Source organism: Echinops telfairi, unplaced genomic scaffold (assembly GCF_000313985.2).
Source record: "Echinops telfairi isolate 266 unplaced genomic scaffold, ASM31398v2 ScPeMD7_7;HRSCAF=31, whole genome shotgun sequence".
Classification (NCBI taxonomy): domain Eukaryota; kingdom Metazoa; phylum Chordata; class Mammalia; order Afrosoricida; family Tenrecidae; genus Echinops; species Echinops telfairi.
This window is the reverse complement of record NW_022103904.1, coordinates 20,726,264-20,738,385: the sequence shown is the minus strand read 5'-3', so window position 1 is coordinate 20,738,385 and position 12,122 is coordinate 20,726,264. Positions and strand designations below refer to the sequence as shown.

The following is a 12,122-nucleotide window of genomic DNA, read 5'->3' as shown; positions in this document are numbered from 1 at the left end:
TTCATGCACACATAGGTGCATACAGGTGCCCACACGCCCACCTAGGCAGACAGGTACACACACTCACATGTACTGACCTGTATGTGCCCCCACGCCGACATAGACAGACAAGTACACACACTTGTACGTATTCATGCACACATAGGTGCATACAGGTGCCCACACGCCCACCTAGGCAGACAGGTACACACACATAGGTACACGTGCGTGCTCACGGGGGTGGGGTCAGCACTCACGTCGTAGGCGCCGGCCTTGATCTGCTGGTACAGTTTGTGTTGGTCCTCGTCCCAGAACGGCGGGTAGCCCACTAGCAGGATGTAGAGGATCACCCCTGGGGAAGGCGGCCGGAGCACAGGCTCAGTGTGAAGTGGGCCAGGCCTCCCTGGGGCCCCGAGGCCAGCCCTGACTTGCCTTCGGTGTGTGACGGGGAGGTTACAGACAGGAGATACCTCCAGGCCATCAGACGGCGCATGCGGGCTTGCGGGCCTGGGCGGGCCTGGCCCATCGGATGACCTCCCTGAGTTCTCTGGGGCCCTGACCATCCTCTGCTTTCCACGGGTGCCGTGAGTCTGAGCCAGTGGCACGACGTGAAAACCATTTCACATGGGTTGGCAAGCACAAAAGCCTCTCAGAGTCAGGCCCTCAGGAACCGAGACCCCACTTCAGAGGGGAGTCCAGGGTCCGCTCCTTCACCACTGCACTGCCCTTGCCAGGGTCTCCCCAGCTCCCCACCCTGCTACTAAGTATGGTGCAAGTTCCCCTGCCCTGCACAGGCAGTGGGCAAGCGCTCTGGCTACCTGCTAGACTGGCTGGCCCAGAAGAGCTCCTTCTGAGGGGGGCATTCCACCCCTCCCTGAGCACGCCCAGTCCTCACCACACGCCCAGATGTCCACGGGCTTGCCATAGGCCTCCTTGCGAAGGACCTCTGGAGACAGGTATCCTGGTGTGCCGGCAAAACCTGGTGGCGGAGGAGAGGCCATGAGGAGATGCTTGGGCCACCCCACCTCCCTACTCCCCCATTACATGATAGCCGGGAACTTACCAAACCATGCCTGCTGGTCCCCCTGCACCTCAATGGCCAGGCCAAAATCAGCCAGCTTCACTGCTGCGCCTTTGCATTTGCTGGCCAGGAGAAGGTTCTCGGGCTGCAGGTATCGTTAGGGCCAAGAGCACATTTACCACAGGGGCGAATGATGGGAAAGGGAACCCCACTGGGGTGTGGACAGTTTGCAGCAGCAGGAGACAGTGGGCTCCACTGCCTTCCCTGCCGGGTGCTGTCCCTGGTCCTGGGAGCCCTGAAGCTCCCTGCCGGTGTATCTCCCACGGGGACACTGCTAACCCAGGTTACAGCCACAGAGACACCCTCACGTGGAGGGAGAATTTGGGCGTGGGGTGGGCCAGGGGGATTCTTACTGACCTGGGCCCCTTTAGTAGAGAGAGGCACCCCCAGTTACCAGCTCTGCTCCCAAGAGGAATCCAAGGCCGCTCCAGCATGTGGGAGACACCTGCTGTCCCTCCAGGTCACCCTGCCCTCAAAGGACCCCAGCAGGGAGGATGCAGCACAGGGCTTCCAGGACCAAGGGCAACACAGGAAATCGATCCCTGGGGCAACCCCTGCGCCTCCGTGCCCCGCAAGTGCCCATCTGACTCAAGGCCCAGCTGAGCTGCTGCTCCCCCACACCTGGCAGGAAGTGGGCCCTGCTTTGACTTTGCCTGAACTGGCTAGTACATTACAAGGGCAGGCTGTAGGCAAGATGACCCAGCCCACTCGCACCCACCCTGGGATAGCAAGACTCTTGCTAAGCAGGAAGGAGACTGGTTCCTTAGTCCTGAGGGAAGCAGCTGAGGAAACTGCTGCACTGTCACCAAAGGGCACTCAGCCAGGGGGCTGCCAAGGGGTCTAGGCAGCTGCAGGACCTCAGAGCTGTGCCCCTCCCCACTCCCACCTGGCCAGGGTTTCTGGCCTCCAGCAGCTGGTGAGCACCTGCCTCCCCAGGTACCCAGTCCTGCCACCCTGAGGGGAGCAGCCGGAGGTCCCTATGCAGCAGGCTCTCTGGAGCTGGAGGCTGTCTCTGCAGCAAGTGTTCCCTCCCACCGCTCAGTCCCCAGATCCCATCTGTCGAAAGCATGTCACTGCTTTCCACAAGACGAAACAACACCTTATCAATGAAACGGCTTTTTAAATGCATCGCAACTTCAGAAATTAAAAAAAAAAGAGGGAACGAGTGGAGTCCTTAAAAAACAAACAAACAAACAAACAAACAAACAAACAAACCCCAGAGAAACCAAGCCAAACTCAAGTCGACTCCAGCTCAGAACCACTGACACACACAACTCCGCTCCCCTCGGAGCTTTGGGAGTGGGGCTCTCCAGAACCTCAAGCCCCCAGGGCAAAGCCCAGAGCAAGTGGGGGACAAGGCCCCCTGCAGGCTCTGTTCCCTGCCTTGGCTTCAGTTTCCCATGGCCACAGTCACACTTGTCCTCCCCCGCCCCCACCCCCAAGGTCTAGATTGAGAGGGGCTCATCTTGCCTTGCACCAGTGTGAACGGGCTAGGAGTCCCAACCTCGCCGTGCACCACCCCACCACCCCACTCCCACCACACACGCACAGAGTCAGAGCCGCTAGCAGGGTCCTGCCAGCTTGGGGCAGAGACATGCAGTCAGCGTGACCTGGCCTTCTGACAAGAGAATGTGGCGGGTGTGTCGAGCACACCACAGCACCCGGCCCTTGTAGGGAAGGGAGTGGGGTTGGCCCCTCCTGGGGTGGGGTTGGGGGAGAGAATCCCGATTATCATTCTGAAAACCAGGCCCCAAGTCTCTTTTACCCTGCCGAGAGAGAGAGAGAGAGAGAGAGAGAGAGAGAGAGAGAGAGAGAGAACCCGCCAGAATGTCTTCCCCTGGTTTCTAGAATGTCTTCCCCCAGTTTCTAGGAAGGGCAGGTGGAGACAGAGACAGCCAGAAGAGGCGGCAGGGAGCAGTCTCCTTGGTCTTCTCCATTATCCTGCGCCCACTGCAGCTGTCTGACCCTGGAGAATGGGTGTCCCGTGCCCTCTGACCCATGCTGTAGGGATCTGTCCCCTATGGTGATGTGCTCTGAGAGCCAATGGTTCCTCCGGGTTTCCTGCATGACCGTCCGTGGGCTCAGATCAGACCCCACAGCCCCATTGGCCCTCTGGGTCTCTCCCGAGGGGAGGCCTCTTCTTTTCCGGTACCTACAAGGGTCACTGCAGCTTCCTCACCGCCTGTCTCTCACCGGAAGGATTCTACCTGCTCCCAGGTCACAGCCAGGCGCTCAGGGGTGGGGGCAGCATGCCTCCACGTCTCTGCCTCAGAATTACCTAGATAAGTAACATGGGCACTTGAGGTGCAGGCTGCCACACCCGCTTCACAGGAATGCCACTGTGTCCAAGCAGCAGGCTCAGGCGCCCCATCTCATGGGGAGCACAGGGGCTCCCTCCCAGACAGCCAGGCCTCTCTTGCACAGCCAGAGGCTCAGCGAGGCACGCACACAGGACAGAAGACAAAGAAGGGCACACGAGGTTGACCAGACAGGACATGCAGACAGGAGGCACCAGGGTAGGGGCATCAGAAAGGTTGGCAGCTCCCAGAGTCCATGGGGAGCGTCCTGTGACTGTCCTCATGTGGAATCGTGACCACCTGCCCTAGAGCAGCAGAGGGAATCAGCCCAGGCCCCATTCTCTGCCAAGGAAGGGCGTGGCCCCATTTAGCGTGTTAGCCTGGGGGAAGGCCTGTCACAAGCCATCCACCGGCCTCTGGGCAGGGGGACAGGTCTAGAGTTTACAGGGCAGCTCCTGGAGGAAGAACCAGCCCCAAACCAGTTTGGAGAAACCTGGGGCTGAAGAAGGGAGTGAAAGAAATGGAAGGAAGGAGGGCGGGGGCGGGGGTGGGGGGAACGCAGGGAGAAGGCAAGAGTGAGCAGGGAGAGGGAGCAATTGCGGCTGCTGGAGCGCTGCTCCTCCTGGGCGGCCTCCCTGCCTGCTCCACATTGCTAGCCTTTCTTTGATTTGGACAGAGCCCAGGTGGTGGACCTAGAGAAAGCGCTGGGGTGAGAGGCACCTCCCCGCTGCAACTGCCATCAGCTGGGCAGAGGCTACGCCCCGCCAGCCTGGGCAGGGTTGGGTCTTGTGCATCCTGGGAGCCCTTCCCAACAAAGACCCCAGGTGGGTTTTGAGGGGGCTGCCGGAGGTGGCAGGCACACCTGTGGGGTGCCATAGGGTGTATTCCTGGAGCAGAAGTCTGCCTGCCCTGCTCCTACCAGGTTTCCCTGACAGCGACATGCAGACGACAGGGGGCCCGCGGATGGGGGGGGGAACGACACTCACCTTGAGGTCTCTGTGCACGACCCCCATTTGGTGGCAATGGAGCACCGCCTCCAGGATCTGCTGGATGCAGTGACTGCAAACACCAGGGCCGGTTAGTTCTGTGCGCGGTGGCACCCAGGGGGCGGTGGAGGCCTAAGGGGCTAGGGGAGGAGGAGCGGCAGCCGGAGGAGGGGGCAGACGGACGGACAGATGGCTGCGCTCAGTCCTGTTCCCTGGGAGGGGACTCCTTGAGACCCAAAAGGAAGGTCCTGGTGAAGACAGAGCCAGGCCTCTCTAACCTCCTGGGACCAGGCCACAAGCCTTGGCTGGGACAGATGTGGGGCTTCCCAGGAGAGGCCCTCCCTCCATCCGGAAAGGTGGGAAGAAGGGAGAAGGGTGGGGACGAGGAGCCAGCAGAGCATCCTGGTTCCGCTCTGGGAAGCACTGTGGGCAGGGCCTTGGGGATACACAGAAATCCCTGAAGGCATGGGGGCCTTGGGGTAGGGTCTCTAGGGTGACTAAGCTCTTGTGGAAACCGAGGCTCCAACTCCAGGGAGCGGGGAGAGCTGGTGAGCAAGGAGCTTTAAGACACCATGCCTTCCTCACCCCCAAAGGGTAGCCCGGGGCCTAACCAGAAGCCACCCCTAAGCCAAGCCAGCCCTTTCTCTGCCTGCCCTAGATGAGTCAGCTGAGGAGACAGGGGAAGGCCACAGAGAAAAAACCCACCCTTTGCCTAGAGCCCCTCCAGGCCCTTGGTTGACCTCAGGAGGGAGGCCCAAACTGAGGAAGCAGGAGGGAGGGGATGAGGAAGAAGCCCAGGAGACCCAAGGTTGGGCAGCAGAAGGGAGGGCAGGGTTGTGTACTGAGGGTCTGCAGGCTGCACCCTTCGGCACCGGTGCCTCTGCTGTAACCACTGGTCACATGTGCCCCACAGCACAGGGAGCCCCAATAATCCCTGGTGGGCGGCTGGAAGGCAGCAGCCGATGAGGGGCCCCTGGTGCACCTGGTGAAGAGTTCAGGACACTTCCAGCATATGGCCGGCTACAGGGAGGTGGCAAGACGGCCAGTTTCGCTCTTTCACTGCCCCTCAGGGTGCAGGGCCCACTCAGTCCTCATCCACACGAAGGCCTGCCCCTCCCTAGACCACCTGCACCTTCACCCCAGGTACCCCTGAAACAGGCCTATGCCTCTCAGGACCCGGAACACCCTCAGCCTGGCTGCCCCTAAGGCAGCTTCCCTCTGGATCCTGGCTGGCAGGGGTGGTGGGTGAGGCCCCATTTCTGAACACGCTGGAGTCTAGGCGCACAGAGAGTGAGTGGGGGAGACAAAGGGCCACCGGAGCAGTTGTCAGAGCTAATCATGGCTGTGGGATCCACCGGGAACGGGACCAATGGTCCCACAAACAGCTCCCACCCCGCTTGTCTCCACATCCAGAAACAAAGTCTGCTTCTGCCCCCGAGAAACGCCAGGTGTCGAGTTCCGATGGGAGCATGGCTCCCTGATGTCCATGGGGATCAAAAGAGTCTGGGTCTGCAGATGTTAGAGAAAACCTGCCCTGCTCCTTGCTGCACGACTTAGGAGGATCTCTTTGCCCCCTCCCTACCGTGCCCCTCTCCAGCATGGGGCTGTGTCCCTATTCCTGTGGTCACTGGAGGAAGGGCACCTTTGTCCTCATTAGAGCCTGGGCCAGCAACCCCCTGCCCTGCCCAATGTTTCTTTCCTACTGAGTTATCGATGGAGATAGCTATCTATCTATGCTCTTTCTTGGCCTAGAGCACGCAGGTTCTGTACCCCAGATGGGCTGAGAAACCCAGGCGTAGTCCCCCAGGGACCTACCACCTTCCATGCACTCACTCCTACTAAGCTGTGGCCCTGGGGAGAGGGGAGCCATTGTTAACGTTACATAATCTTTCATCAATTTGAGACTATGAAGAATGAGGGGGTGGAGTTTAGCCTGTCGATCAGGTTGCAGCTTGATGACCTCATTTGGATAGCTAGCTGGAGGCAGGACACACACTCACTCCCTGGGAGACACTGCAGCTGACAAGACACATGGAGCTATGATAGTGCCCTGAGCTGGAGAAGCCACGTGGGGACCCCTGCCAGCGCTGAGATGCTTACAACCACTGGATCCACAAGACTTCCCACCCACTGGCCTGTGATCTTCCTGCATTCAGCACCATTGCAAGTGTTTTGGGAGTCTGAAGAGAGAACTTTATAGATTGGTATTGGACATATGGGCTAATATCGAACTTAGGGACTTGATCCTTATATAAAGCTCTTTGTTATATATATATACATATATATGAATTTGATCCTATGGGCTAATATCGAACTTAGGGACTTGATCCTTATATAAAGCTCTTTGTTATATATATATATACACATATATATGAATTTGATCCTCTTGTCCACCCAGACTAGCACAGCTGTGGTGCTGGTCTTTCTTGGATCTCGCTGGCAAGGAACAGGGGCCTTGCCTGATGCACAGGCAGTGCCTGAGCTGAAGGGGCACCTCTTCCCACCGCAGTGTCACCCTAAGGCAGGAGAGGGCACAAGAGACAGCTGGGAGGGTACGGGGGTGGTGTCCACAGATCTTAGCTTCTCTGCCCTGGAAACATGATTCGCACGTCCTTATTTTCTTGTGTGCAGAGTCCTCTCACGCACAGCACAGCTTGGCAGTGGCCTCCCAACCTCCAAAGGCTGGCTGTGGTGCTGGGTCCCCTCTGTCTCAGCAAGCACGTCACTGGTGGCACCCAGCGCGGGCAGTGCGGGACAGTCAGCACTGGGCACAGGATAGCCCTAGGCAGCCCGCCTCGGGGAAGCCTTTCACTGTCTCCAGCAAGGTGGCTCTCCTCGGGATGAAGCCCACAGCACCTCTTGGCTTTAGCGCAGGATCACTGTCCTCCACCCGCACACCTCAGTGTGCCCCACAAGGCCTTGGACAGCAGAGCTCCCCTGGGGTGCTCACCTTGCCACCGGGCTGCGGCGCCATGACAGGAGGACTGTACTCTATGGTTTCCGTGGTGCCAGGAGCCGGATATGTATGTGTGGAATCAATATGCTCATGTGCCCACCCCCTTGCCCAGGATGTCCACTCAGAGGGGTGGGGACTCCACTGGTCTTTGCAGGGGTGCACCCTCTAGACCAGCACTGTGCATGTCTTATGGTCTCCCCAAGATCTACGAATAGTGCTGACATCTGTCTGACACCTGGCATGGCTGTCTTGCACAGCCGGTCCCCTGGAAGCACTCCGGGGCCTCCCAGCACTGAGAGTCCTGTGTTGAGGCACCTCACTGGGGAAACAGAACCCGATGGCAGAGTGCCCTCCTCTGTGCTTTGCATGGCCTCAGCGGACCCTGGCATTAGGCTCATTTCTGCGGATGGTGACACTTGCAGCTGGGCATGTTGTTCCTCCAGCTACCCTAGGAAGCCCCTCCTCTCGGAGGAGTGCCCTGCTAGCATGTGCCGCCTCTCCGGGCTTTTTGTCATTTCTAAACAGGCCAACAAGTCCCCTTTGGGGGCAGCTGGTTCTCAAATCGCATGTGGAGTGCTGATCTGGTCTCCTCTGAGCAGGGCTGTGTGTCCACTCAGACACCCCAGCCTGCTCCGGTGTCTTCCGGTCAGGACTGCATGGTCAGTCCTTCACTTCAGAGACCCCTTTAACTAGCAATCCTCAGTCACATTCCTCCTCAGGAAGCGCCGCACATCGTGGAATTGACTGTCTTCCGGTTGACAAGGGACATACGTGTACATACACCTCTAGGGTTCCTAACAAGCCATGACTCAAAAATCTCTCCTGCTCCCAAGAGCATTCTTCAACCTTACAGGGTAGAATTGGGTTCAGTAGGCAAGGCCTCTCCTCGTCTCCTCTCCTAAGAGAGCGCATGGGAAGTCCCTCGGGTATTCCATGGTTCAGCCTTGGGCAGGATCCTGGAAGGACTACAAGGCCATATTTGGGCCCTAGCCTGCTTGGTCAGCCCTGAGCCATCCCTCCCCAGGCCATGCTGGTCCCCATCTCTTCCATCTCGGCAGAAACCTGATCGTAATCTGCAGTGTGTACATAATGCTGAGCTCCATCTCACCACTCTGCCGGGTCATCGGTTCTCTTGGAGCTGCTAGTCAATGCCCTTTGCTACTTCCCTGTCACCAGGTCTAGCCCTTTAAAAGCTATGGTGATACCAGGGAGCAGGGCTCACATTTCAGAGGGCCCATCAGATGCCATGGCCTAGGGCGGCACACAGGCACAGAGATGGAAGCCCAGCCGTGCTGCCGAGGAAGTGGTGTTCCTGACCCACAAACACAGAACCCAGGAGCTCACTAGGCCACGCCAGTGTTCACACTGGCCACGAGGTCTGTTTCCACTTGCTTGCTGCCCTGTGATGACCTCTATGCCTGACAAACCCACAGAGTGGAGGCCAACTGTCTGCTCCCCTCCCCCGCACCGCTACCTACTGATCTCCCTCTTATTTGAACAATCATCTCCCCCCAAAGCTGCAAAGTTTCTGGGAAGAATAAATGCAGGCTTTGTGGGTGGGCTGAGAAGGTCATAGGCAGTACAGGCCTCCAAGAGGGTGGGCCTGGGAAAGGAGGAGCAGGGGAGGTGGGGGAGATAGGCTGAGGCCCCAGCCTTCTTTGTCTCTGCCTCCCCCACCAGCACGGTTTGCTCCAGGAAGATTCCTGCAACCTCAAAAGCCTTGTCACAGAACCACAGGAAATGCCCACGGTCTCTTCCCCTGGCGTCCACAGGCTCCCGAGCAGCTCTGAGCTCCCATACAGGCTGGCACCCTGTTCTTACCCCTCACCGGCCTCCTTCAGAGACATGCAATAAGAAAGCAGGGTGCAAAAGACAGGGAGACGCCAAGGCCACGTCTTCCGGTGCTCAGGAGAGGCTTTCTCCTGCAGAGGGCAGACAGTGACCTGGTAGGACCCGGGGCTGGGCTCGAGTTCCTGTGAGCCCTGACCATGCCTGCTGCCCGGAGCCAGGCCCCTCCTGTGTGGTCCTGGCACCTGCACTCCTTGGCTCCACCCCCAGGCCTCATTTTTGGTGGCGATTCAGGGTAGGTCTAGGTTGTTTGCGTGGCAAGGCAGCAGGCAGTCTGGCTTCCCCAAGTCTGAGATGGGGGAGTCTGACACTGACCTCCAGGTCCCTGGAGGTGTGCAAAGGTGAGTATGAGCCAGACTCTCTACTGTCTGGTGGGCAGGGGCATGCGGAGCAGAGCTAGCCAGGGCGGCAGCAGGGAGGAGGGGACATTGCTGCCTCGGGGATATTGGCAGGGAGGGGCACCAGAGAAATGGAGAGGAGAGGAGGCAGAAAGGATGGCGAGTGTGGGGAAGGGAGAGAGAGGATGAGAACTTCAGGACCACAGAAGTTGACTTGGCAGGGACGACTGGTACTGGGTGTGAGCGACGAGGGGTGGGGTGCTCAGGAGCCTCAGAGGAGTGGGGCATGGGCAAGGCCTGTGGGGTAAGAGGACAGGTTCTAGACAGGGACCCTGAGGACCAGCAGCCATCTGGTCTGTAGGCAGGTTTTTTCACTCCAACCAGTGTTCCGTTCTAACCTGCCCAAGGATCTGATATGCGGGCTAAGAATGAGGGGGTTTGGGAGAGCCGTTGGCCTGACTTTGCCAGGACCCTCAAGAGTCTAGGGATGACAGCAGTCTCCAGGGGACCCGTTAGCATGCCCTCTCCCTGAGAGCCTGTCCCACACTCCCTTGCTCCCGGAGCAGTAGGCCGGGCCCAGCACAGCTTCCTGAACTGGCCGCCCACCCCACAGACAGCAAGGCCTCCCAAACCAATCCCACATGCATTTGTCTGGACGAGGAAGGTAATACAGATTTGTTAAATAAATGCTCGACTATTTAAAACCCACCTGAAGAACTGACCCCACTGCCATCAGGTCAATCCCAACTCAGGGCGATCCTGCCCAAGTTTCTAAGACTGGACAGTTGTGGGAGCTGATAAGTTCATCTCCCGATGAGGGCCGGTGGGTCTGAACGACTGACCTGTCAGTCAGCAGCCCAAGTTGAACCCACAGTGTCACCAGGGCTCACCCACAGTTCAGCAGGCCTGTACCAAGTCCATGCCCGGGCCCTGGCTGCCTGTCCTTCACACCACGTGTCAGCTAGGAGTCAGTGAGCAGCCATCCCGGCTGCCCCTGAGCTGAAGTGCACTGTTAATTCAGGATGTCCCCGGCTACGGATCTGAGTGGCACTTGGACCTGCAGGGGACCATGTGTGGACCTCACTTTCCAGGGACAGGGAGCTGACACTTGGCACCCCCAACTGAGTGTCCTTCCCACCCACCACTCATTAACACAGGACCCCACTCTTCTCGTGGGTTCCAACTGGGGGCTCCAGGCTCTGTGGAAAAAGACTCCTGGCCCCGTCTTAGAAATGGTTCGTCTGTTCACCGCTATAAGAAAGGTTCGCATTCCCGGCCCGTGACAGGCCGTGGACTGAGACTTATTCTAAGAGATGGGCAGGCAGGGACCGGGATGCTCACTCTTGGTTCTTTCTCCTTTCCTGACCAGCGCCATGGAGGCTGCCGACTCGTGGGGTCGGTGTGCTCAGAGTCTGGGTCAAGGCACCAGAGGTACCTCCAACCCCAGAGCAGCCAAGGAGGCTGAGGCCTCCACACTCAGGCCATAGGCCACGCCTTCCCCCAAGGCCATCTCCCACTGCCCATCAAAACATGCGAAGGCCAAGCTCTCCGTGGGGCCTCACGGTCATCAGCCTGGAGGGCAGTGTGAGCCAGCCGAGCCAACACGGCCTCCTGACGAACCCTCTGCCCGGCCATGAAGGGGAAAGGGGCACAGAAACAGCGTTGGACTTAGAAAGAGGGCAGGAAAGGGTCAGGGGAGGAAGGATAGAGGGTGTGAGGGAGAGGAAGGCGGTAGGGTGGGAGGGGGAGAGGGGCGCTGCACTCACCTGGCATCGGCCTCACTATAGTACTCCCTCGCCACAATGTCCTCAAAGAGTTCTCCGCCAGTGACCCTGCAGAAAAGCACACCGGAGTCGCATTTTCTTCACCGTTGTCACCGTGCCCATCCCTACCCCCCACCTCCTGCATAGAATCGTTCTTCCACACCGCCATCATCAGCACCACCACCCAGGCCACCACCACCTCTTGCACTTCGCCACCAGCACCGTCACCAGCACCACAACACCCGTCACCACGAGCCCCTGACGTCCTCACAACCGTGGCAAGACACACGTAGCTGATGGACGAGAACGAAGCTAGAAACCAAATTCGCTGCCGACTTCCAGCGACCCTACAGGACAGGGCAGAGCTGCCCGGTGAAGCTGCCAAGACTCCCACTCCTTACGGGAGTAGAAAGACTCGTCTTTCTCCTGCGGAGCTGGCTGGTGGTGTTCAACCTCTCGGTTAGCGGCCCCGACGGGTCAACACTGTGCCACGGGGCTCCTTCGGACGAGGACACAGAGTTCTCAAGGTTGACATGACTTGCCTTGACCAGGTAACTCCAACTTCAGGGTCAGAGGTACGACTCGCTACAGTAGCAAAAAATATGGTGACTGGACCTGGTGGCCGCCCCACGGCTGAGATGTTGAAGGGGCTCATTGAGGAGGGGAGGAGCGCTGATACCCAGCAGCTGGGACCCGTGCTGCTACTTCCTGCCCTGTGCACCATCGGGGCAGGGCCTGGCAGGCTGGATGGACGTCCCTGGGCAGGGGCTGCTGCCGCCGCCTGGGGAACCTCTTAGAACAGTGGTTCTCAACCTTCCTAATACCGTGATCCTTCAGTACAGTTCATGTTGTGGTAAACCCCCGCCCCCCAAAC

The 12,122-nt window shown here is 58.8% G+C and overlaps 1 protein-coding gene across 2 annotated transcripts in view; it reads right to left on the bottom strand.

Annotated features, from left to right (window-relative positions):
* The window catches only part of CAMK2B (calcium/calmodulin dependent protein kinase II beta), a 39,848-nt gene extending 28,537 nt beyond the window's left edge, over positions 1 to 11,311 (bottom strand). For both annotated transcript variants that reach the window (XM_045286319.1, XM_045286320.1), the window contains exons 1-5: positions 11,252 to 11,311; positions 4,344 to 4,416; positions 1,043 to 1,145; positions 875 to 958; positions 237 to 331 (exon numbers count right to left, since the gene is read on the bottom strand). In XM_045286319.1, the coding sequence (XP_045142254.1) occupies positions 237 to 331; positions 875 to 958; positions 1,043 to 1,145; positions 4,344 to 4,370 (309 nt within the window). In that variant the 5' untranslated portion in view covers positions 4,371 to 4,416; positions 11,252 to 11,311. The remainder of the gene's footprint in view (positions 1 to 236; positions 332 to 874; positions 959 to 1,042; positions 1,146 to 4,343; positions 4,417 to 11,251) is intronic.
* Between the last annotated feature and the right edge of the window lie 811 nt (positions 11,312 to 12,122).